Source organism: Rana temporaria, chromosome 6, assembly GCF_905171775.1.
Source record: "Rana temporaria chromosome 6, aRanTem1.1, whole genome shotgun sequence".
Lineage (NCBI taxonomy): Eukaryota > Metazoa > Chordata > Amphibia > Anura > Ranidae > Rana > Rana temporaria.
In genome coordinates, this window is record NC_053494.1 from 16,585,096 (window position 1) to 16,612,022 (window position 26,927).

The 26,927-nt window shown below is 45.9% G+C and overlaps 1 protein-coding gene across 1 annotated transcript; it reads right to left on the reverse strand.

The window, feature by feature from the left end:
* Positions 1 to 1,009: 1,009 nt before the first annotated feature.
* Positions 1,010 to 26,807, reverse strand: DRC3 (dynein regulatory complex subunit 3). Its single transcript, XM_040356339.1, has 13 exons — positions 26,706 to 26,807; positions 23,506 to 23,688; positions 21,787 to 21,903; positions 19,396 to 19,562; positions 17,692 to 17,838; positions 15,909 to 16,028; positions 15,614 to 15,726; positions 13,687 to 13,861; positions 12,524 to 12,655; positions 8,760 to 8,830; positions 6,006 to 6,129; positions 3,769 to 3,900; positions 1,010 to 1,375 (listed from the first exon to the last, which is right to left on the reverse strand). The coding sequence occupies exons 2-13, from the start codon at positions 23,663 to 23,665 to the stop codon at positions 1,265 to 1,267; spliced, it is 1,569 nt and encodes a 522-aa protein (XP_040212273.1). The 5' UTR covers positions 23,666 to 23,688; positions 26,706 to 26,807; the 3' UTR covers positions 1,010 to 1,264.
* Between the last annotated feature and the right edge of the window lie 120 nt (positions 26,808 to 26,927).

A 26,927-nucleotide genomic window follows, 5' to 3' on the forward strand; every position in this document is an offset into this window, starting at 1 on the left:
GCATCCTTATACACATAGGTGTGCGCAGTGTATTGCATTAGGGTGTGCACCCCAAAGTTAAAACACATACTACCGATCACTTACGATGAAAGGGAAGGGGTCGGTAAGTTACATATTTACCGGCCCCTTCCCCCACTCATCCTAAAGCATCTCCGCGGCAACAGCCGGAGGGAGAGGAGAGTAGGGAAGCCAGAAGCACTGCGAGAAGAAGGAGGGGGGAACCAGGGCACAGTGTGATTAGGGTGTGCTTGGGCACACCTGGCACACCCTGTGCGCACGCCTATGCTTATACAGCTTCCGGTGTTTGATGACATTCTGCATCACAAGTCTCATTCTCCTGGAGCATTACAGTCATATATAGGTAGATTCAGAAAGAGTTAGGCCGGCTTATCAGTAGATAAGCCGACCTTACTCAGAATCTACGCCGACTTATGTTTAAGCGTATGCTCAAACAGAGATATGCTTAAACATATCTAATATAGGACTGCTTGCGCCGTCCTATCTTAGATTGCAATATTTTGGATGGCCGCTAGGTGGCACTTCCATTGCGGTCTGTGTAGAATATGTAAATTAGTTGATACGCCGATTCACGAACGTACGCCCGGCCGACGCAGTACTTTTACGCAGTTTACGTTAGAGATAGGCCACCTAAAGTTAGAGCTTAGCCCTAATGTAATAGTAATGTCAAGTATGGCTGCCGTTCCCGCGTCGAAATTCAAATTTTTTACGTCGTTTGCGTAAGTCGTCCGTGAATCGGGATTTACGTCGTTTACGTCCACGTCGAAATCAATAGGCCCGTACGGCGTACTTAGCCACAATGCACACTGGGAAATGTAGGCGCACGGCACATGCGCAGTTCGAAAAAAACGTAAGGTCAAGCACTATTAACATAAAACACGTCCCCCCCAAACACATTTGAATTAGGCGCCCTTACGCCCGCCGATTTAGGCTACGCCGCCGTAACTTAGCAGGTAAGTACATTGTGAATCATGTACTTGCCTAGCTAACTTACGGCGGCGTAGCTTAAATTCCTTAAGCTACGCCGCCGCAAGTTTACACCATTGTGTGTGAATCTACCTAATAGAGTTCTATGAGGGCTCATCTACCTTTGTCTCCTGGCCAGAAGATGAAGAATAAAAATAGTACAAAATAAACCCCAGTTCACCCCCCACCCCTTCTTTTCAACACAACATGGCAGAGAATAGATGTGGATAATAATGTGAAGAGATTGAAAGTCTGTTATCTGGGCTCCGTCACGAGGCAGTCATATCTGTTCATGACCGTCAAGGTTGTCAAGCTCGTCCCGCAGGTGATCGATGTACATGTTGATCTCTGCAACCCGTTTACGATTTCTTTGTAGTTCTTCTCTTTGAACCTGTCCAAATATGAAAACACACAGTTAGTAGGAATGGCAATGACCGGCATTACCCTTCAACATACAAAAATCCTACCACAAGGTTATATGTGAATTTGATGCCTTTTTCTGCATGTTATTTACACGTAAAAGCCTCTTTTGTGTAGACATCCAACAGCCCTGAGATTGCTGCTCTTCACCACCATCCTGGACGTGATGTCAGCAGACTCAAAACTGTCAGTTCAAGTGATATTTTATAGCAGCCATTCCCAGCCAGGGTTCCATGGAACCCAAAGGTTCCTCCAGAGGTTGCTAGGGGTTCATTGAGCAGTAGACATGTGCACTGCCGACAAATTTCATTTTCATTTCATGCTTTTTTCTGAAATTCGAGAAATTCTGAATTTTCAAATTTCAGATCTTCCTAACTTCGAATTTCCAAATCTCCGAAACTTTGAATTTAAGAAATTTTGATATTCCAAAATTCGAATTTCAAAATTTCGGAAATTCAAAATTTCGGAAATTCGAAAGTCCGAAAAAAAAAAAAATTGGAAAATTCGGAAATTTAAAAATTCGGAAATTTCAGGATTAACAAATTTGTAAAAATGTGTTGAAAAATGAATTCGGAACTAAACAAATTGCACGTGTCTATTGAGCAGTGGCTCTAAGAATGGCATTCTGACCACCACTGTAAGGCCCCTTTCAGACTGGGGCGGGAGCCGCGGTGGCAGTATAACGCCGCTAAAAATAGCGGCGCTATACCGCCGGAATTGCCGCGGGTATCAGCCGGTAGCGGTGCGGTATTAACCCCCGCTAGCGGCCTGATTAAGGGTTAATACCACCCACAATGTGCCTCTATAGAGGCGCATTGCGGACGGTATTGCCGCGGTTTTCCATTGTTTTCAATGGGAAGGAGCGGTGAAGGAGCGGTATACACGCCGCTCTTCTCACCGCTCCAAAGATGCTGCTGACAGGAGATTATTTTGTCTCCCGCCAGCGCATCGCCTCAGTGTGAGAGCCCTCGGGCTTTCACATTCAGTCTGCAGTGAAGGAGTTTTTCAGGCGGGATAGCAGCGCTATTTTTAGCGCTGTACCGCCTGAAAAACTCCTCAATGTGAAAGGGGGCCTTAGGGTTGCATTCTTCATACTGACCACCAATGTAATGGGCATTTTTGCCCTTTGACCCCCCCCGATTGACTCGTTTTAGTTCTGGTGTTCTGGTATTATTAATCTATAGCAGTAGTCTCCAGACTGCAGCCTTTTGCTTGTCTTTATCTGGCCCTTGAATTATTATTCCGGCCACTGACACCATTACTGGGGCATAATTCCTGCCACTGACACCAACAGTGGGGCACCAATCCTCCCACTAACACCAACAATGGAGCACTATTCCTCCCACTAACACCAACAATGGGGCACTATTCCTCCCACTAACACCAACAATGGGGCACTATTCCTCCCACTGACACCAACAATGGGGCACAATTCCTTCCATGGACAAAAAAATGGGGGTACTATTCCTCCCCACCGACACTAACTATTTCTCCCGCTAATACCAAAGATCAGAGATTTTTTACTCCCACTGAGCATAGTCTGGCCCTTTAAAGTCTGAAGGACAGTAAACTGGCGCTTTCGTTAGAAGGTTTGCAGGCCCCTGGTCTATAGTAGTCCTCTACATCCTATTCAACCCTATGCCTGTGCCCCTCGTGTTCCCTTGCCAGTTTTCTACCCGAGTTGTCCTTCCTATGTCTTATCTCTCGTCACCCTCTGTACTTCAGCTAGTCCCTCTTTATCTGCTGCAGTCTTTTTCTGTGTGTGTCTGTCAATCCCTTACCTTCACCTGAATTCCCTGCCTGTGTTTCTCCCCTGTATTTCAGTTTATTCTAATTTACTTTTTTATGTTACCCTGTGTACCCACTACCCTGGTGCTGCAATAGAATCCCACCAGCTCTTGGTTGTTGCCTCCCCGAGTGAGTCAGAGGACCGCAACATGGCCACCGCCTGTAACATCTCCACCTTCAGGAGCTCTGGTGAAGACTAGGCAGTGACACAGACCCTGACCCTCGGCCCTTCTCAGGGCCCCCTACTGTCATTTCGTGACCGGACAGTCAAGTCCTCTATGTGCCCACGCTGTGGCTTTCACCACCATCTACCCAACTGCTGCAAATCCAGGTCAACTTCTCCGCAGTGGGAGCAGTTTTCCAATCCGTGTCATGCCGATATTGTTCGTTGTCCTCAAACATTTGGCCTTATAGTGTATAAGAAACTAGTGGAAAATCAAAGCAACCTGATATCATCAGCAGAAAAATATCAGGCTGGTGAATGATTTCAACTTCTTGTGTCAACCCAAAAAGGTGAATTACAGTTTTGATTGCATTGACTTTTTGCTATAACAATGCCATGAATTCTATTCTTACTTTTTGCATGAGGTTGGTGGCCCAGTTATTGATATTGGTGACCAGTTCATCTTCTCGATTATCGATCTTCAGCAGGTGTATGTCATGCGAGGCGCCAACTGCATTGACAATGGTGTCTTTGTCCACAAATAGCTGCCAGCAGAGAGAGAAAAATATGCAGAGTTAAAGCGTTTTATCATGGTTACGTGATCGTTTATGTTTTTGGGTTTGTATTTGAGATGTGTAAGAAAAAATCACACAAATACTTATAAGTATAACATTTAATTAAGTAATGACAAATACAGACAACGAATGTAATAATCAGTGCCGGCCGGTCCACAAGGGGCACCGCCCTCCACCTGCAACATCTGTGTGGGGCGCCGGACCAACAGGTCTCTACCAGGTCTGTCACCCCCTCACAAGCACGTGACCACAGCCCGAGGCCCCGATTGGCCTCTTTTATGTTGTCCTTGGGGCGCAGAGCACTGTCCTCCGAGCCCTCCCACCCTGTGATACCAGCAAATGGGCATCTGCTTCTGGCTTCCTGCCCTGGCCAATCAGGACAGGAGACTAAAGACCGTGTCAACACAGAAGCTGCAGCGCTGCGCACCAGGGGAGCTGTGACTGCTGGATGGCTACGCCCATACGGTAAGTGCGGACATGGAGGGGCACGCCTGCTCATGGAGCTTACAATCTAAATGGGTGATCACAGATGGATGCAGGATAGCAAGCACTCAGACGAGACTGAATGTTCCCAGTTATAACTTGTGTAAGGAAATGGTCAACTTCCACTGCAAGCAACATGAACTTTTAGGGACTTGGTCAGTTTGTAATGACATTCTTTTGGCATGAAGTCAGCTAAGGTAACCAGGATATTGTGAGCCAACCTTAATAAGGAAATATGATAAAAGCAATTTCCCCATTACCGATGGCAAAACTTTTTTCTGGCTTTTGATAGAGAAGAGAGGGATTAGAGCACCTGCCACCTGCCAGGTTTTGATTTCTGCTTTTATCCATGTTACGGAGATTCACCCTCTCCATTTGTCCTGTAAATAACCTGTCACTCGAAGCAAGGGGGCGGTAAGGACTTTTTAATTAGACAGGTTTTTATCTGGAAGTCTGTTTTATTTCACTGAACAATAAAAGAGGATTGCTCAATCATCTGGGCAAAGATGATAGGAAATCTTATACTCTACATTGTGACAGCAAAAAAAAATGTTTTGGGTTTGCATCCACTTTAAGAAAGGCTGGTTTAAAGAAATGTATTCTCACTTCCTGTCTTGGCTATGGGACGGGATGTAAAAAATAAATCTTCCCAATGGGACACAGATGGCAACACAAAACCTAACAACGGTTATATCCCTTTTAAACTCAAATTTTGTCGGAATTTTCCGACAAGAAAAGTTTGGTGGAAATTCTTAGGCCCCGTACACACGAGAGGATCCATCCGCTGAAAAATCTCAGTGGATCGGTTTCAGCTGATAGATCCCCTGGTGTGTACGTTCCAGCGGATATTTATCCGCGGATATTTCCGATTTCCAGCAGATAAAAATTTGAAGACATGCTAACAAATCTATCTGCTGGAATCGGCTCCAGCGGATCGATCCGGTGGTCTGTACAGACTCACCGGATCGATCCGTCCGAACCCATCCCTCGCATGCGTCGTAATGATTCGACGCATGCGTGGATATCCTTATATGACAGCGTCGCGCACGTCGCCGCGTCATCATCGCGGCGACGGCGCGACACGTCACCGCGATGGGAATTCGGCGCGGATTTCGATCCGATGGTGTGTACACTCCATCGGATCAAAATCCTCAGAGGATTTATCCGCGGATATGGTCCGGCGGACCGTATCCGCGGATCAATCCTATCGTGTGTACCAGGCCTGACCGTGTGTAGGCTCCATCTGACTTTTTCTGTCAGAATTGCCGACAACAAAAATTTGAGAGCTGGTTCTCAAATTTTCCGACAAGAAAAGTTCTTGTTGGAAATTCCGATCGTCTGAATGCAATTCCAACGCGCTAAAAACCATGCAGGCTCAGAATTAAGCAGAAGAGCCTAACTGCCTATTGAACTTCATTGATCTCAGCTCGTCGTAGTACGTCTTGTACGTCACCGCGTTCTTGACGGTCGGAATTCTGTGTGTCTGTTTGAGCCAACATTCCGTCTGAAAAAAGCCACGGTTTTCTTGTCGGATTTTCCAATCGTGTGTACGCGGCACACGATTAGTTCCAGGAGCGTGCTATAATACTCACCGCTCGAAGCTCATCAGTCATCTCTTCATCCATCTCCCCCTTCATTACTCTCTCCAGCATGCTAATAGACAATTCCAGGAGCTTTTCATGGTGTTGGTTCTCCAAGTCTCTGACCTGAGCCATTGTAAATTAAAGGGTTAAAGAACAACTCTAGTTACTGAAATGTTAAATCTTTGCTGAGAGTTTAAGCTTCCCACATGCTTCAACCTGGTTGTTTCATTGTTTAACCACCTCAGCCCCGGAAGAATTTACCCCCTTCCTTGACCACAGCACTTTTTGCGATATGGCACTGCGTCGCTTTGACTGACAATTGCGCCCAAATTGCGACGTGGCACCCAAATAAAATTGACGTCCTTTTTTTCACACAAATAGAGCTTTCTTTTGGTGGTATTTGATTACCTCTGCGGTTTTTATTTTTTGCGCTATAAACAAAAAAAAGAGCGACAATTTTGAAATAAAAAAACAATATTTTTAACTTTTTGCTATAATAAATATCCCCCAAAAAAATATATTAAAAAAACGATTTTTCCTCAGTTTAGGCCGATACGTATTCTACACATTTTTGGTAAAAAAAAGAAAAAAAAGTAACAGTAAGCGTATATTGATTGATTTGCGCAAAAGTTATAGGCCCGGATTCAGAAAGAATAGACTAAGTTGTAGGCGGGCGTAGCGTATCTCAGATACACTACGCCGCCGTAACTTAGGGCCCAAGTTCCGTATTCAGAAGTTACGGCGCCGTAGTGTAAATGTGTCGGCGTAAGCCCGCCTAATTCAAATTTGGCTGGTAGTGGGCGCGTTGTATGTTAATCTATCATGACCCCACGTAATTGACGCTCTTTGCGAACGGCGCATGCGCCATCCGTGGACGTATCCCAGTGCGCATGCTCGAAATCACGTCGCAAATAGTCAATGCTTTCGATGTGAACGTAACTTACGCAAAGCCCTATTCGCAAGCGTTTTACGCAAACGACGTAAACAACGGAAAATTTTACTCTGTCCCGACGTCCATACTTAACATTGTGTACGCCTCATATAGCAGGGGTAACTTTACGCCGGTCCGACGCCTTACGTAAACGACGCATATATATACGCCGGGCGCAACTTCGTTTGTGAATCGGCATATCTACCTAATTTGCATATTCTACGCGTAAATCTACGGAAGCTCTACCTAGCGTTCAGCGTAAATATGCAACTAAGATACGACGGCGTAAGAGACTTGCGTCAGTCGTATCTTAGCCAAATTTCGGCGTATCTTACTTTCTGAATACAGAAAGAAGATACGCCGGCGCATCCTAGAATTTACGCGGCGTATCAAAAGATACGCCAACGTAAATTCTTTCTGAATCCGGGCCATAGCGTCTACAAAATAGGGGAACGTTTTATGGCATTTTTATTTATTTTTTATTAGTAATGGCGGCGATCTGCGTTTTTTATCATGACTGCGACATTATGGCGGACACATCGGACACTTTTGACACTATTTTGGTACCATTGTCGTTTATACAGCGATCAGTGCTATAAAAATGCACTGATTACTGCGTAAATGACACTGGCAGGGAAGGTGTTAAACACGAGGGGGCGATCAAGGGGTTAAGTCTGTCCTAGGGAGTGATTCTAACTGTGGGGGGGGGGATGGTCTCACTACAGCATGACAGAGATCACTGCTCCTGATGACAGGGAGCAGTAGATCTCTGTCATGCTGCTAGGCAGAACAGGGAGATGCCTTGTTTACATAGGCACCTCCCCGTTCTGCCGCTCCGTGACACAATTGCAGGCACCCGGCAGACATCGAGTCCACGGGACCAACGGGCACGGAGCGGGCGCTCGTGTGTGCCACTAGCGGCGTGCGCATGCCCACTATGCCACGATTTAAAGGCGACATACAGGTACGTTGCTTTGCGCAGCCATGACATTCTGCCAACGTATATCGTTGCGCAGAGGTCGGCAAGTGGTTAAAGGGTCAATCCACCCAAAAGTGATAAATAAATGAGACTAGTGCCAGTCACTACTGTTGCTCACACCTATTCTGTAACCACAAGTGTACTTAAAAAATATATTTCAAAAAGTGCCGTGCAGTATATAGATCATATACTAAACTCAATATTCCAAAAACAACATCAAAGTGCCAGATGTAAAAAAAAAAAAAAAAAGTCCCATTTATATTCATGATATTGTGCACATTCAATGCCAGTGATGCCAGATAATTCCAACTTGTTGCATTTTAGATTCCTTTTTTCACCCCATACATAAATCCTTTCACCAGCATACACATGCTCTTACTTTATTACCTGACCAGATATCAGGTCTCATGCATGCACTTTTCTCGTATTCTAAATCCACCTCCATCCTCAGTAATGGTGCAATGAATGTGTTAAGATTGACTCAAAAGATAATATAATATATAGTGCTCTCCGTAAAATGTCTTATACTTAACTTATATTGTGCACTGATACTGATGTACATCAGAATCCAGATAAACTTTATTGAAAACCTCCAACAAAATGGACGACCACACATTTCTGGGTTTGCAGTGTGATGTCACTGGCTCCTCCCAACATGTTGCGTCTTCAAATCACGTGACTTCATCAGAGAATGGGGGCCGGTCACAGAGCGACTTATGCATATACGGAGGGCACTATATATTTTGTTATCTTTTGAATAAATCCTAGGCAGGCAATAGAAATGCAGAAACAAGAGGATCGCTGTTTACTAGCTGTTGGCTTGATTTACAAGACATGTCAGGGAAAAGGATATAGGCTTTGCACTGTTTCCAGAAAAGATGACACCAGTTCAGAGATATTCCTTTCATATTCCTTAATGATCTCCTGTGTGCAGAGAAAATGTGCAGGTCATTAAAGTATGTCAAGGCAGAAAAAATATACAGCACATCTCTGCAATACATGCACATTTCCCTGTGTTTTATCATTTTAAAGACCTCGGCCCAGATTCTCATACAATTACGTTGCTCCTGGGCAGCGTAACGTATGTGATTTACGTTACACCGCCACAGGTTTACAGCCTGATTCTCAGAACACTTACCTGTAAACTTGCGGCGGTGTATCGTTAAATCGCTCGGCGCAAGCCCGCCCAATTCAAATGGGGCGGGCACCATTTAAATTAGGCGCGCTCCCGCGCCGAGCATACTGCCCATGCTCCGTCGGGTAAATTACCCGACGTGCATTGCGCTAAATGACGTCGCACCAACGTAATTTGCTTAGACGTTAACGTAAATGGCGTGCAGCGCCATTCACGGACGTCTTACGCAAACAACGTAGATTTTTAAAATTTCGACGCGGGAACGACGGCCATACTTAACATTGGCTGCGCCTCATAGACCCAGGGGCAACTTTACGCGTCGGAAAGGCTACGGAAACTACGTAAATTCTCTGCGTCGAGCGCGCGTACGTTCGGGAATCGCCGTAATTTCCTAATTTACATAAGCGGCGGGGAAAAGGACATCCGCGACACCTAGCGGCGGGAAACAAAATTGCATTTAAGATCTGACAGCGTAAGAGCCTTACGCCTGTCAGATCTAATGGGTATCTATGCGTAACTGATTCTAAGAATCAGTCGCATAGATACCCGGGGCCAAATTAGGACTTACGACGGCGCAAATGGTGTTGCGCCGTCGTAACGCCTTTGAGAATCTGGGCCCTCATGTACAGAACTACCTGATCATTTGCCAGAAATGCATTTAGCTCTTAAAAGATTTCCAGATTTACTTTCACTCTAAATAGTTCATTTGGGCCAAGCCGCCTTAAACAAACTATTTCCACGTTCTGGCCACCAGGACTTCTGTAATAGACAGGACCGTTCTGGTATAGGAACCATTTGTTTGGACCAGCTTGGGCCATACAAAATATTTAAAGTGAAGGTAAACCCCCTTCACATCAATGACCCCCATTTACATTGGAGCCCCCAAATATTAATGAAAGCCCTCCTCACATCAGTGCCCCACCACAATCACACAGTCCATCTCATTCATCACAGACCCCCCCAATCACACAGTTCCCCCTCATTACAGTGCCCCCCTAATCACACAGTCTACCCATACAGAGCCCCCGAATCACACAGTCCACTCTCTCATCATAGGCCCTCCTAAACAGACAGTCCCCCATTACAGAGCCCCCCCATCATGGTGCCCTCCAATCACACAATCTACCCATACAGAGCCCCCCTCCCATCACACAGTCCATTCCCCAATCACAGTGCCCCCTAATCACACAGTCTACCCATACATAGTCCCCAAATCACACAGTCCACTCTCTCATCATAGGCCCCCCTAAACAGACAGTGCCCCATCACAGAGCCCTCCTATCGCAAAGTTCACTCCCCCCATCATGGTGCCCTCCAATCACACAATCTATCCATACATAGCCCTCATTCCCATCACACAGTCCATTCCCCAATCACAGTGCCCCCTAATCGCACAGTCTACCCATACATAGTCCCCAAATCACACAGTCCACTCTCTCATCATAGGCCCCCTATAAAGACAGTCCTCCATCACAGAGCCCCCCAATCACACAGTCTACCCATATAGAGCACCCAAATCACACAGTCCACTCTCTCATCATAGGCCCCCCTAAACAGACAGTCCCCCATCACAGAGCCCCCCCATCATGGTACCCTCCAATCACACAATCTATCCATACAGAGCCCCCCTCCCATCACACAGTCCATTCCCCAATCACAGTGCCCCCTAATCGCACAGTCTACCCATACATAGTCCCCAAATCACACAGTCCATTCTCTCATCATAGGCCCCCTATAAAGACAGTCCTCCATCACAGAGCCCCCCAATCACACAGTCTACCCATATAGAGCACCTGAATCACACAGTCCACTCTCTCATCATAGACCCCCTAAACAGACAGTCCCCCATCACAGAGCCCTCCTATCGCAAAGTTCAATCCCCGCAGCATGGTGCCCTCCAATCACACAATTTATCCATACAGAGCCCCCCCCCCTAATCACACAGTCTATTCCCCAATCACAGTGCCCCCTAATCGCACAGTCTACCCATACATAGTCCCCAAATCACACAGTCCACTCTCTCATCATAGGCCCCCTATAAAGACAGTCCCCCATCACAGAGCCCCCCAATCGCACAGTCTACCCATATAGAGCACCCGAATCACACAGTCCACTCTCTCATCATAGGCCCCCTATAAAGACAGTCCTCCATCACAGAACCCTCCTATCGCAAAGTTCACTCCCCCATCATGGTTCCCTCTAATTACACAATCAATTCATACAGACCCCCCCCCCCCCCCCCCAGTGACACAGTCCCTTCCCCAATCACAGTGCCCCCTAATTGCACAGTCTACCCATACATAGTCCCCAAATAACACAGTCCATTATCTCATCATAGGCCCCCCATAAAGACAGTCCTCCATCACAGAGCCCTTCTATCACACAGTCCACTCCCCCATCACGGTGGCTTCTAGTCCCATAGCCTGTCCATACAAAGCCCCCCCCCCATGTCACACAGTCCACTCCCCCATCACACAGCTTACCCGTACAGAGCCCGCAAATCACACAGTCCACTCTCTCATCATAGGCCCTCTAAAACAGACAGTCCCCCATCACAGAGTCCCCCCCCCCCCCCAATCACACAGGCCTATGATGAGAGAGTGGACTATATAATTGTCCCAATTGATTGATATACAATGCACCGGGCATCCCATATTTCCCTCACCCCATCCAAGTTAAATTCCCTTAATAAAAACAAACAAAAACAAGCACATGGACTGTTCATTGTCTCAAAGTGAGTGGGAAGTGAATGCCGGGCTGGGCTGGGCAGGGTGACAGGTGGGCCACATCCAGGGCCGGACTTACCATTGGGCTTGACTGGGCTCAAGCCCATGGGCCCCGCCCAATAGGGGGCCCCCGGGAGGAGGAAGCAGGAAGAGCCATGCTGCTGCTGATGAAGAGGTAAGAAGTCCTCTTCACCCCCCCCCGCTCAACAACTACGATCGGCGGCGCCCCCCCTCAACAACTTCGATCAATCGGCGACCCCCCCGCTCAACAACTCTGATCAGCGGCACCCCCCCCCCCCCACTGCGCAACAACTTCGGTCAGCTTCGATCGGTGGCCCCCCACGCTCAACAACTTGGATCGGTGGCAGCCCCCCGCTCAACAACTTCGATCAGATTCGATCTCGGAGGCACCCCCCACCGCTCAACAACTTCGACCCCCCCCCCCCGCTTCTCCCCTCAACACTCAAGCCCAGACCACATAACTTAGCTGTTTTGTTATATCTTTAGATGTACCCCTGTAGGGGCTCTATGGGGGGGAGGGGGGGGGGGTACAGATATAACCAAACATTTTTAAATGGAAAAAAAAAAACTGCCCAAATCGGAACACATAAGAGAAATTCATTGTTGGGGTTTACTTATACTTTTAACTAATTTGACCAAAAACCATTACATTGCCCCTTTAGAAATGTCAGGATTACAATGACTCCTTAGCACTCTCTGGGGGGCAATAAACACCATTAAGAGACATGGACTCACCTCCAGTTGGTCCACCAGCTGCAGCTCCAGCATCAGTAGGGAGTCCATGAGCTGGGCGATGTCCTGACTGTACTGAAGTGATTGAGTGTCTACCATCTGCTGGTCTGTGATCTGCGAGAGTGCATCGAACAGCTAGAGAGACATACAGGACATTTTTATTTCCATCTTTTAAGGGAAATTATGAATTTGCATGGCAGATGAAAAAATATTCTTTTGAGAGTCATAGGAAATGATATTCAATTAGTCTGATCTTCATATCATTAGTGAATCGTTGAACACAGAGGTGGATTTTTAGGGTACAAGATTCATTAATAAAAAATCACTGAAGCAAATTTGCAAGTACTGAAAAATCTCTGAAAAATCTCTTGTCCAAATTTCCACCCATCCTTTGTCTAAGTGTATGGCTGTATAACCATTAGGCCCCGTACACACGAGGAGACATGTCCAATGAAAACGGTCCACGGGAGCTTTTGGTCTGGTGTGTACACACCATCAGACCAAAATCCCCGCGGACAGAAAACGCATTGATGTAGAAGACACCGACTTTCTCAAACACGGAAGTGCAATGCTTCCACGCATTCGTCGAATCAATTTGACGCATGCGCGGGATTTCGGGACGCTGGTTACACGTCATAACCAGCGGACATGTCCGATTAGGTGTACTAACCATCGGACATTGCACTCTCCAGTTTTAGTAAATCAACCCCAATATGTCCTTAGTCTTTGAATGAATGAAGTTTTTTTATTTTTTTCGTTTTTTTACCATTAAGCAGACAACCATTTACTATGGAGCCTGTGAGATAATCAGCATTAAGGATGAGCTCCGGCGTGTTCGCACAGTCCATGTGCAAAGCCCATCAGGAAGTTGGCACCACGCTAATCACAGGCAGGGCGACTTCCCGATCTCTGTAGCCGAGCACCGGGAAATGTCTCCCTGCCTGTGATTAGCGCAGCGCCGTGCCGACTTCCTGGTGGGCTCTGCACATGGAGTGTGCGAACACGCCGGAGCTCATCCTTAATCAACATGTTCCAGCTGTCCACCGCTGTGACTATTGCCCTGTATAAATGTTAAAACTGCTAAATGATATAATTCTGAGATCACAGGTCCACTTATCATACAAGAGCAATGGTGCTCCCCAAATATACACCCTAGTAAGCTGTACCGCATTGTTCTTTGTTTGAAACTCATGAATTTTCTTGGCTCCAGTCTCCTGGTTTTCGGTCACAGCCTCCTGCAGACATTCTTTAAAGATGGTAATTTCAGCTTCCCTTTTCTCATGGTGCATGAGGCCATAATCGAAGATAGCCTGACAGACCTCCGTACACTTAGTCCTATATGTGGGGTCAGTGTTAAGGAACAACACACTGCACAGATGTATTAAAATTGATGCAGTCACAAATTAATGAGCTGCGGTTACATAACGTGTGGTGTCAATGGGAGAAACCATATAACACTGCTGGCGGTTAGAGATGGGTCGAACACCCCCCTGTTTGGTTCACACCAGAACTTGCGAACATCGCAAAAGTTCGGACCCGAATCCCATTGAAGTCTATGGGACCCGAATTTGAAAAATCAAAAGTCCCCATCTTGAAGGCTTACTGAATATGCAAGTTATTGGCCATAAAAAGGGTGGGGGGGGGGGGGGGGTAGTGCCCTGGTGGACATGTATCCATGCAAAAATATTTTTTAAATATAGGGGTTGATTTACTAAAGGCAAATAGACTGTGCACTTCGCAGTTGCTTCAGAGCTTAGTACATGAGCATAAGCTCTGCTGACTTCCATCATCCAATCATGTGCAAGCAAAAATTCAGTTTTTTTTTATTTTCCTTGCATGTGATTGCAAAGTGAAGCTTTACCTCATTTACTAAGTTCTGGAGCAACTGCACTTGAAAAAAGTGCAAAGTCTATTTGCCTTTAGTATATCAACCCCATAGTTTTTACAGGAGCAGTGATTTTAATGATGCTTAAAGTGAAACAATAAAAATTCCTTTAAATATAGTGCCTTGGGGGTCCCCTTAGTCTGACCGTAAAGTGACGCATCTGTACTGTGTATAGAACCTGCTGCAGCAAAGCTTACATTTCTAAAGAAAAAAATAAAATACCATTGCCAGCAATATAAAAATGTTAAAAAAAAATTATAAAAATTGGCGTGGGGGTCCCCCCCAATCCATACCAGGCCCTTCGGGTCTGGTATGGATTGGGGGGGAACCCCACGCCAAAAATTGAAAAAACGAAACCAAAAAAATTTAAATAAACACTGTTGGGTACCCCCTAGATCCATACCAGACCCTTATCCGAGCATGCAGCCCAGGAGGTCAAAAAAAGGGGGGACGAACGAGGGCCCCCCCTTCCCTTCTGAACCATACCAGGCCACATGCCCTCAACAAGGGGGGGGGGTGCTTTGGGGTGGGGAAGTTTCCTCCACCAACCTCAGAGCACCTTGTCCCCATGTTGATGGGTTTCCAGTGTCGTCATCAAGCTTGGGTTTTTTCTTTTTGAGCTATGGGAGTGCCTGCTTTGTGGTGTCGGAGGCGAGTTAGTCTCTTTTTCCATGCATATGGGATTTCCATCGTGATGTGATCCAGATTCTGATGTGAAGATGGCAGTCTGGAGTGGATTATACAAAAGCACTTTTAGACTTTCCATTAATCACGGGAATCAATTGTGACGGTGAGCTGCTCTCCTATTGGAATAATCACTGGGTGCTTTGAGATCCCGCAACCACTCACAGTGATTTTCAACTCCCACAGTGGCTCCCAACCTCCTATAGTGTCCCCCAGCTCAGGGGACCCCAACCGCTGCTGGTCCGGGCCTGCTAATGACCGGGTCATACAGCAGGAGGTCCTTGCATTGTTTAAGCATAAACTTTTTTTTTTTTTTTTTATACTTTTGGGGGTATGGAAGGTTTTGTAAGAATGTACAGGCCATGGTCTCAACAAAGCAGAACCCCACTGCTATTGACACAGCTATCTTCATAATGGTCTCCAGCACTGAGCAACCAGTTAGGTTTAAAATACTATCATAACACATAAATAGTTTCTAGAGGTAACATCTCTCCTGGTTTGATACAAGGAGGATAGAAGGATATGAGTCCACTAGTTCATCCACACCAGGAAGTGTAGATAACTGAGTTCCATCGACGTCCTCTGCATACATGCCCTCGAACATGAAGGGGCCGTTCAGGTATTCCACATAGGCGGCCTTAATATAAATATCATACGTCAGTGACAGATACACTTTCACAAGGTATAACACTTCAGGAAACAGAAAATCTCTGCTGCTCACGGCAAAAAACAAGTTACCAGCTATGATTTTAGTAAAACGTAATCAAAAGAAAGCAAGTCTATGAAAACACACACAAGTGAATAATATTCAGGGTCTACCTTGTTCTTATCCAGCTCTTGCTGACTCTGTTCTTCTTTTTCCCTCTTCACTCTTTCCAAAGTCTCATTATGATTCAGTTCCTCAATGGAGTACTGGTACTTCACATTGCCTATGTCTCTCTGAAATACAAAATTGATACATTCTGGGATATCATAATGACTTTAAAGTGAACCTATAGGCTAGGAATATTCAAAAGGCTAGGAATATTCAAAAATGTACATATTCTTAACAAACAATAAACCAGCCCTCACTCACCTATGTAGCTGCAAGCACTGTGCAGCAATTAATTCTCGGTTGATTCTCTTAACAGCTCAGCTCCTCATGATCCCCTCTTCTCAACAGTTATTCAGAAACTCAGCTCACCCTGCCTCTCACTCCTAGTCATAAATTGGCAGCTCAGATCTTCTTGTCTCCCCTGCCAGCAGTGACATCTCAGCTCACATTGACACCTCCCAGACTCAGAAGCACGTGCTCCAAGTCCCGGGAAGAAGGTGAATTAAGTTGCTGGGTTACTGCTGGGAGGGAATCGGAGGAAGCTTAGCTTTGGTGTCACAGCTGGTAGGGAAGCAGAAGGAGCTGAGTTTTTGTGTGGATGAATTGGTCCACAGTGTCTGCATGAGAAATACCAGTTCGGCATATTGGCCATGTTCTTAAAATTCCAAAATGGAGGCATACATGTAGATCGCATTGGCCACGCCTCATATTGGTCATGTTTTGTAAAACTCAAAATGGAGGAATGCTGGTATGTCACAGTGGCCATGTCTCTATAATGCAAAATGGAATACCATTACCATGTTTTAAAATGATAAAATAGAGTCCAAACTTCCCAAAATTTCTCAAATTTTCCAACAACAAAAGTTTTTGTCGGAAATCCCGATTGTCTGTATGCAATTCTGACGCACAAAGAAAACATGCATGCTCGGAATCAAGCAGAGTCGCATGGCCTATCGAACATAATTTTTCTCGGCTCGTCGTGCATGTTGTACGTCACCGCGTTCTTGGCGGTCGGAATTTCAGACAACATTTGCGTGACCAAGACAAGTTTGAGCCAACGTTCCGTCGGAAAAAAAATCTGCGGTTTTGTTGTCGGAATTTCCGATTGTGTGTACGCGGCATCAGTCTTATCTACTCCTTTGACTGGATATGTATATCACAGATATTTGTCTTTCTCTAAGTTGATATTGTTACCTTATGACTATTTTAATACTAATAACTCTTTTTGTATATAAAAAAAAAAAAAAAAAAGTGAGAAATTATGTAATTAGGATTTAAACAATGGATATTTCTAGATGTTGTACCATTCAGAAAATAGAAAATAAATAAAAAAGAAATACAGTAAAACCTTGGTTTGAGAGCGTTTTGCAAGAGAATGTTTTAATAAATTTTGCCTTGATATACAAGCGATGTCTTGATATAAGAGTAGCGTCATGTCACAACTGAGTATAAAAAAGAAGAGAGGCGCCTCTAAGTGTAGCAATATGGTTACATATTAATGAAGGTACAACATTTAGCAACTTATTGCTACACTTAGAGGCGCCTCTCTCCTCTTTTATACCCTGTAAAAAAATGCTTTGATATACAAACGCTTTGGATTACAAGCATGTTTCTGGAACGAATTATGCTCACAAACCAAGGTTTTACTGTACTGGTACATCACGTCTCTAAAATACAAAATGAAGGGATGTTGGTACTTGAGGTTAGAGACTCTAGTTTACTGAAACAGAAAATAGAGGAGAAGCAGTATTTGTAAAACGTAAATGGCGTGCAAAAAGTCCGTCTTACTATATTCTCATCTAGAAGCCTGAAGTCCAGATACACCAGATTCGGGAGGTGAGCAGCAACAAACAGTTTATGATTTTCGTCCTCACACAAGGGATTCCCTGCAAGATTTAATGTCCGCAGATGCTCAAACCTGCGCAGGTAGACGAGCTGGAAACAAGGCGAAATACTGAGATTAGAAAATATAAACTACTTACCGGTATAAATGAACTCTGACATAATAAAATTATGATATTGGGCTCTAATCATAAAAGCATTTTGAATGCGCTTTTTAGAGGTTTTCCCAAATACTGCATGCAATCCTGAAAATGTCAATTCAGTATTGCTTTATGAGGTATTTATCGCATAAAGCAAAAACCCTTGGTAAATACGGCATAAAATAGTGTTATAGTCCATTTACAAAAAGGAAATAATACAATAAATAAGTAGTGGCCCAGGCATGTGATATTTAAGGAATGTGTTTGCTTCTAATTGGTTGTGAACAGATTTTTTTTTTTTTTCAGAGAATAGGTGCAGGAACTCCCTCCTTCCGAGTCACCTGTTGTGTCCACCCCCTACCCACCTCTGAGCACCATTCCTTGGTTGCACCCTCTACCCACCTCTGAGCACCATTCCTTGGTTCCACTCCCTACCCACCTCTGAGCACCATTCCTTGGTTCCACTCCCTACCTACCTCTGAGCACCATTCCTTGGTTCCACTCCCTACCAACCTCTAAACACTATTCCTTGGTTCCACTCCCTACCTACCACTGAGCACCATTCCTTGGTTTCTCTCCCTACCAACCTCTAAACACCATTCCTTGGTTCCACTCCCTACCAACCTCTGAGCACCATTCCTTGGTTCCACTGCCTACCCACCTCTGAGCACCATTCCTTGGTTCCACTCCCTATCCACCTCTGAGCACCATTCCTTGGTTCCACTCCCTACCCACCTCTGAGCACCATTCCTTGGTTCCACCCCTACCCACCTCTGAGCACCATTCCTTGGTTCCACTCCCTACCCACCTCTGAGCACCATTCCTTGGTTCCACTCCCTATCAACCTCTGAGCACCATTGCTTGGTTCCACTCCCTATCCACCTCTGAGCACCATTCCTTGGTTCCACTCCCTACCTACCTCTGAGCACCATTCCTTGGTTCCACTCCCTACCAACCTCTGAGCACCATTCCTTGGTTCCACTCCCTATCAACCTCTGAGCACCATTCCTTGGTTCCACTCCCTACCAACCTCTGAGCACCATTCCTTGGTTCCATTTCCTACCCACCTCTGAGCCCCATTCCTTGGTTCCACCCCTACCCACCTCTGAGCACCATTCCTTGGTTTCACTCCCTACCAACCTCTGAGCACCATTCCTTGGTTCCACGCCCTATCAACCTCTGAGCACCGTTCCTTGGTTCCACTCCCTACCCACCTCTGAGCACCGTTCCTTGGTTCCACCCCCTACCCACCTCTGAGCACCGTTCCTTGGTTCCACCCCCTACCAACCTCTCAGTAATGGATTCAGAACCAAGTATTAATTTGTGGTGCAAAGTCATTTGTATACAATAGCAAGTAAAATAGATCAGACCATACCACTTTCCTGATTTATCTTTGACAACACATTTGATTTAAGATGACCCAGTTTGTACACAAGTGCAAAAAATTACCCTTAAATATTAATAACTAAGTGAGATAAAAACATGGGCAAAACTATCTTGGATTCCTTACATTTTCCAATGACGCCAGGTTGTTATTTCCGATAGATAAGACCTGCAGATTTTTCAGATTGTCCATATTCTCGAAAACAGAAATCTGGTTATTATACAAACTTAGATCCTCCAGCTTTGTAAGAGCGCTCAGCCCCTCGATCACCTCGATATTGTTAAATGACAAGTCTGCAAAACAAACAGGAGCAGTGAAAGGTTTACCAAGAGCAAAGATAAGACTAATGCGGCGTACACACGGTCGGAATATCCGACAAGAAAAGTTCGACATGAGCTTTTGGTTGTAAATTCCAACCGTGTGTAGGCTCCATCTGATTTTTTCTCTCTCAATTTCCGCCAAGAAAAATTTGAAAGCTGGTTCTCAAATTTTCCGACAAGAAAAGTTCTTGGAGGAAATTCCAATCGTCTGTATGCAATTCCAACGCACAAAAAAACACGCATGCTTGGAATCAATCGACGCATGCTCGGAAGCATTGAACCTCATTTTTCTCGGCTTGTCGTAGTGTTGTACATCACCGCGTTCTTGGCGGTCGGAATTTGGTGTGACCGTGTGTATGCAACACAAGTTTGAGCCAAAATTCCGTCGCAAAAAATCCACGGTTTTCTTGTCGGAATTTCCGATCGTGTGTACGCGGCATACAGCTGGGTACATGCTATAACAAAAAAAAACGGATAGCTCTGGTCGGAGACACTGTACTAACCATGCGAGGCAGAAGTGGTGCAATGTCAGTCCACTCTGTAAACATGGCAACTAGAACATAGCAAGAATCTAGGGCAGGGGTCTCAAACTGGTGGCCCTCCAGCTGTTACAAGTCCCATCATGCCTCTGCCAGCTGTTTTGCAACAGCTGGAGGGCCGCCAATTTGAGACCCCTGATCTAGGGCATCCTTTTCCAAACTTTTCACCCCTGAAGAACCTCTCAAAATAATTTGCAGGTCTTGGGGGAACCCTTACTAAAACCAAGTCATTGGGGGGGGGGGTCAATAGGAAAAATGCCCCTTATGTTGGTGGTTAGTAGAAGGTTTGAACCCCTTTCATGGTGATCAGAATGACACCTTTACAGGCAGCCAAAAAGTTCATTGGTGTCATGCTGCTGCCTCTACCAACTGCCACTTGGCCCTGGAACTATGCAACACCATTAAATAGGAGGTCAGACCGGTAAAGCCCAAGGAATTCCTAGCCATAGCTAGAGGAATCCTTGGGTTCCACGGAACGTTGGTTGAGAATCACTAATATAAGGGGTTTAGGGTAGATATGCAGTGTCGGTTTCCTCTTGGCATGCTCTTTGTAGGTGACGGGATCACGGATGACATTCAAAGGGAAAATCTGGAGCACTCCTTAGGTCTCCTCCTGGATGAGTCCAGAGATGTGCTTGACACCCTCTATGTGGGTCAAACGTCAGATGCCAGTGATGCCCTGGATGTTGTCTCAGAGTACCTTCCTGTGGCACTTAGCCTCCCCTTCCCCAGACCCTATCGCGACCAAACATGATGGTTCCCTTGCAGCTCTCATGTCACTGCTCCTTTATATAGAAATATCTCGGTTTTCAACGTTTTTTTGTGCACCTATAACTAGATTCTGGTAGATGAGTGCATCTTTGAGGCGGCGTAGCGTATCGTATTTACGCTACGCCGCCGTAAGTCAGAGAGGCAAGTGCTGTATTCACAAAGCACTTGCCTCCTAAGTTACGGCGGCGTAGCGTAATTCAAATGAGGATGAGGGGGCGTGTTTTATGCAAATTACTCGTGACCCAACGTGATTGACGTTTTTTACGAACGGCGCATGCGCCGTCCGTGGACATATCCCAGTGTGCACTGCTCCAAAGTACGCCGCAAGGACGTATTGGTTTCGACGTGAACGTAAATTATGTCCAGCCCCATTCACGGACGACTTACGCAAACGACGTAAATTTTTCAAATTTCGACGCGGGAACGACGGCCATACTTAACATTGACTAGTCCAGCTATTTGTTCGACTAACTTTACGCCGGGAATCGCCTTACATAAACGGCGTATCTGTACTGCGACGGGCAAGCGTACGTTCGTGAATTGGCATATCTCGCTGATTTACGCATTCTAGGCGTAAATCAGCATTCACGCCCCTAGTGGCCGGCGGAACTAGACAGCTAAGATACGACGGCGCAGGCCGTCGTATCTTAGCTAGGTTTAAGTGTATCTCAGTTTGAGAATACACTTAAACATACGACGGGCTTAGATTCCGAGTTACGACTGCGTATCTACTGATACGCCGGTGTAACTCTTTGTGAATCTAGCCACAAGAGAGGAATTATTTCCTATGTGGCAATGAGGACATATTTTGAAATGAATGTTTTTGTGCCCAGTGTTCAGCTTTAAATACATTGTACAATAAAAGCAAATCTCAGTATCTTACTCACCCAGCCACACTAAATTGACAAGCGTATCTAACCCCCGAATCCTCTCAATGAGGTTGTTGTCCAGCTGAAGTCTGGTCAGATTGAGAAACTGCCATAGATTATCAATTTTTAGAATCTCTGGAATTAAACAGAGCAACATAGGAGCATGAAAGTTGTTGTTACAAGAAATGTTGTTAATAACTCAGTGCTGGGGCAAGATCATCCAGTGCCCAGGGCTAAGATGGCAAATTGCACCCCATCCCCACCTCTGCTTTATTATGTGAAAGCTTATGACAAGGGAAGGGTGAGAGAGAGCACAGCCGACACCTCCTCCCAGCTCTCCCCTGCTCTCCTTGCAGCTTCCAGCACTGGGTTGACAGAAGTAGTGATGCCTCCGATTGGCTCTATTGAAAAGCTCATGGCGTGCAAAACACACCCGAAAAACTTCCACCCGTTGCACAAAAAATGTGCACACACATAAAGAGGTGCAACAAAAAAGGTGCGGGTGCTTACGTCAATTGGTCCTCCGTAAGAAGGACCCAACTCTGATCCCCCGGGGCGTTAGGCTCCTGACAGGGACTGGAGGTACTCACATGGTCTGTGCAACCGAAGCCGACACAGACCCCATTCCTTAGAGGGTCTGTGGAAACAGAAGCCTCCCAGTACTAGGTGGGGCTCCCCCGAAGGGAGACCCCATGAGAGCAAGCGAACTAAGCCAGAAGGCCAATTCCACCCTCTCCCAAGATGTTCAGGGCTGGCCCGAGGACCCGCATCCTACTAATACGGGAACGCGTGGGAACGGAGTTCCTGCACTTTTTCCACAGCAGGAACTCAGTTCCCTTTGCATGACTAGAGCAGCCGAGAGCAGCCGAGCCAATCCTTCACTAAACGGCGATGCCCAGCTCGAGTCACTGTCAGGGGCAGGCGAACCTTAGTAATCCGTTATGTTACTGGACGCTTCCTGTATATGGATTCATCGGGTAGTGTGCGGGTATTCCGTCACTTCCTCGATGCCGCAATGTCTCCTGGGAGCTTTTGTCATTGTTCCCAGGAGACATTGCGGAGGTCTGCCGGGATTTAGAAAGAACTTGCGGTTTAGTAATTATGCATATGAGCGTATAATTTTTTTATTTTTTTTTGGTGGGGGAGTGGATCTTGGGTGGGAGTTCCCACACTTTTTTCCCCAGGACTTGACCGCTGGTGAACACCAAACAAAAATAAAATACATAAAAGTGACAAACAAAGGGGAAACAAAAAAGAGAAAGTGGGGGAGAAGGAAGATGAGGAGAGTGAAAAAGTGACCATTGTGCAGTACAATGGCCGGCCTCTGATTGGCTATCACAGTGATCAGTCTATCACAACGATCAGGTGACCTGGATCTGGGAGACCCGGGTTCAGATGGTTAATATGAGTCCTAGGCCTCTTTTGATGAGAGCTCAGTCTTTGTGCCGCACGCGCCCAGCACAGACACAGGTACACAGATATGCGGCCTCCCGGATAAAGACCCACTTCTAGGAGGCCATAGATATGTGTACTGTCTTGTTCCAGGTCAGCAATTGAGAGAATACTGAAGCCAGAGACCTTTCTAGAAGGAATCTCCACATTTATCTGGGGACAGGTTCCCTTTAACACAGGTGGTATAAAACAGCGCCTGGGACTCAAGTGGTTCACTAAACCCGAGGCGCCCTCTCTGGGGTTGTGCGCTGCGTCTGGCGTAATATAAAAACCCAAAAGCCGTACGTCTGAAATCCAGGCGCAGGTTGGTGACTTCCTTGAACTCAATGCCCTCCGCCTTGGCTATGCGTCCCGCTTCTTCCTTCGGGCCCTGCTCCTCCACGGCTCCTCTCAGCATGACATCATCGATGACATTCGGCTCTGCGGTATCGTAGAGCCCGTTCATTCTCACACCTCACCTTTACACAACTAAAATAAATAGAAGTATATTAGAAAACCAGGATCCAGCAAGTCATGTACAAATACCTAAAAACATAAAAAAAAGTGTCAACGAGCTCTTTCTAGACTTCCTGTCCTAGGGTGACAACGCTCAGTCGCGAAACTAGTCGAGACTCCGCCTTGCGTGACCTCCACTTTCACCGTGATCCTCCCCTTGGGGACTACTCTAGCCCGGTGATTTGTATGGCTGGTCTCGCTATATGTTCATTGTCCTGTATTATTGTTTTGATGTATTTTATGACTATGTTTGTCTTTTTGATACCATGTTAATAAATGTATAATAATCTTTTACCTAACTACTCTCTGAATTTACCTGTCCATACAGTACCGAGATAGTCCTCTTGCCCCCCACTCTTCTGGTCTTTTGGGTCCCTTAAAGCGGGATTCCACCCGCAATTTTTTATTTTTTTTTTAAAAGTCAGCAGCTACTAACAGTGTAGCTGCTGACTTTTAATAAGGACACTTACCTTGTCCTACTTGCCCGCGCTGATGGCCCCCCGATCCCACGACTGATGCAGGTCCCGCGCCGCCATTCACACTAGGGGAAACAGGCAGTGAAGCCTTACGGCTTCACTGCCCATTTCCTACTACGCCTGTGTGAGTCTCGTGCCGACTTGTGAATGGGCGGCTGCTCTCTGAGAACACACACAGTTCCCAGAAAGCAGCGCGCCCCATTCACTAGGAGAAGGAGAAGAAGAAAACACACCGCGGTGCCGAAGAGGCAGATTACGGACTTCCGCATAGCAACAGGTATTTCGGGTGAGTATACATATTTTTTTTTCACTTTTTTTTTATTTTATTTTTTTAGGACTTTTGGCCAAATGTTGTTTTCCTGGGTGGAACTAGGCTTTAAGTCCTAATTCTATTCTAACTGACTTTTAGGATGATGGTACTACTATTTCTTTATTTCTCATACCAAGTGGTTCTCATTTAAATCAGCTAGGGAATGGAGGCGGCGGATCGTAGAACGGGTCTCCCGGTGGGACGGGAGGCCCGGTATGAGCGGCGGGAGGGGGGGGATGTCCCCTCCCGCTCCTCCGGGATAACAACCCTGGAAAGCCAATTGCCGGCTCTAAAAAAATGATACCGGGATGATGCCTGTAGCTGCGGGCATCATCCCGGTATAACCCCCGAAAGCCAAGGACGCATATCTGCGTACGCTCGGCGGCAAGGGGTTATATAAAGCCACCTGTTCTTCATGTCAGATGTTTAGAATGGTTAAAACCACTTTGTTAGTTCTCTCTTTGCTACCTGTGCCATTTGCAACCTTCACTTCCTTTCCAGTGGACACAACAGGAAGTAAGAGGAAATCTCTCTAAGTTGTCACGGTGTCCCCATTATTCCTGTTCTGGTGACAACATTTTGGATTTATCCATCACATTCTAGTGACAGTGGTCACCGGGACTAACAGAGACAGTGAATGTCTATCCTGACAGAGGGGTCTACACAGAGTTCTGTTCCTTCAACATTCTATACACATTCATGAAAAAAATAAAAGCCCTGCCACTCTTAAGCACTTCCGGACCGCCCCATGTACATTTACGCCAGCAGAATGGCACGGACAGGCACATTGGCGTACCTGTACGTCCCTGCCTAGACGTGGGTCGGGGGTCCGATCGGGACCCCCCCCCCCCGGTACATGCGGCGGTTCCCGTGGCTTCAGGAGCGATCCGGGACGATGGCGCGGCTATTCGTTTCTAGCCGCCCTGTCGCGATCGCTCCCCGGAGCTGAAGAATGGGGAGAGCCGTATGTAAACACTTCCCCGTGTTTCACTGTGGCGGCTGCATCGATCGAGTAAACCTTTTTATAGGGAGACTCGATCGATGACGTCAGACCTACAGCCACACCCCCCTACAGTTGTAAACACACACTAGGTGAACCCTAACTCCTACAGCGCCCCCTGTAGTTAACTCCCAAACTGCAACTGTCATTTTCACAATAAACAATGCAATTTAAATGCATTTTTTGCTGTGAAAATAACAATGGTCCCAAAAATGTGTCAAAATTGTCCGAAGTGTCTGCCATAATGTCGCAGTCACGAAAAAAATCGCTGATCGCCGCCATTAGTAGTAAAAAAAAAAAAAAAAATAATAATAAAACTATCCCCTATTTTGTAAACGCTATAAATTTTGCGTAAACCAACCGATAAACGCTTATTGCGATTTTTTTTACCAAAAATAGGTAGAAGAATAAGTATCGGCCTAAACTGAGGAAAAAAATATATTTTATATATTTTTGGGGGATATTTATTATAGCAAAAAGTAAAACATATTGCATTTTTTTCAAAATTGTCGCTATATTTTTGTTTATAGCGCAAAAAATGAAAACCGCAGAGGTGATCAAATACCACCAAAAGAAATCTCTATTTGTGGGGGAAAATAGGACGCCAATTTTGTTTGTGAGCCACGTCGCACGACCGCGCAATTGTTTGTTAAAGCGACGCAGTGCCGAATTGTAAAAACCCCTTGGGTCATTTAGCAGCATATTGGTCCGGTCCTTAAGTGGTTAAAAGTAGAACTAAAGGCAAAACTTTATTTTCATTTTGGATAGAGTATAAGAGGGTTATAACTCCTCTAAGGATTATTTTTGCCCTCCTTGTCCCATTGGGGAGATTCTCCTTCACTTCCTGTCTCGTAGCCAAAACAGGAAGTGAGAGGAAATCCCTGCGAATGAAGGGAATCTCTTGGGGGCCCCCCTAGATCACCAGAACTAGTGTCCCCATTGGAAGATTTCCCCTCTTTTTCCACACTTCTAGGGATAACCTTTTCTTTGACTTTCAATGATAATGATAAACAGGAGAAATAGAGGGTGTGACTCACCCTAATGGGGACACAGACAGCAATAAAAACTGTCAGGGTTCCCAACCCCTCTCCTCTCTATCCAAAACTAAAAAAAAAAACGTTTTGCCTTTAGTTCTACTTGGAGGTCGCCCCTGCACACATCGTTCCCCTGAGATGCAGCTTCCGTATGGAAGATAATATCTTACCTGATTCCCACCACAGCAAACACACAGGCGTCCTTGGTTGCCAAGAGCAACCGGACACGTGCTAAATAATAGCCAATGACAGCAGTGTTCCCTGTTAGCTCGCCATAAAATAAAGCTTTTATATTCAAAACGTTCCTAGCCAATCCCTAGCTGGGATTTCGGAAGAGGCAGGCACTTAAATGACAGCGGGGACGGGCCGAGTGCGCCGACCAATCAGACTCT

Excerpts from the sequence above, each read along its gene's own strand:
- DRC3 (XM_040356339.1), bottom strand. The coding sequence starts at position 23,665 with ATGAACGGGCTCTACGATACCGCAGAGCCGAATGTCATCGATGATGTC. Across the intron at positions 16,029-17,691 it reads GGCTTCTAGATGAGAATATA|AGAGACATAGGCAATGTGAA; the intron begins GTAAGACGGACT and ends TTTGTATTTCAG. Across the intron at positions 13,862-15,613 it reads GTGGATGAACTAGTGGACTC|ATATAGGACTAAGTGTACGG; the intron begins ATATCCTTCTAT and ends CACTGACCCCAC.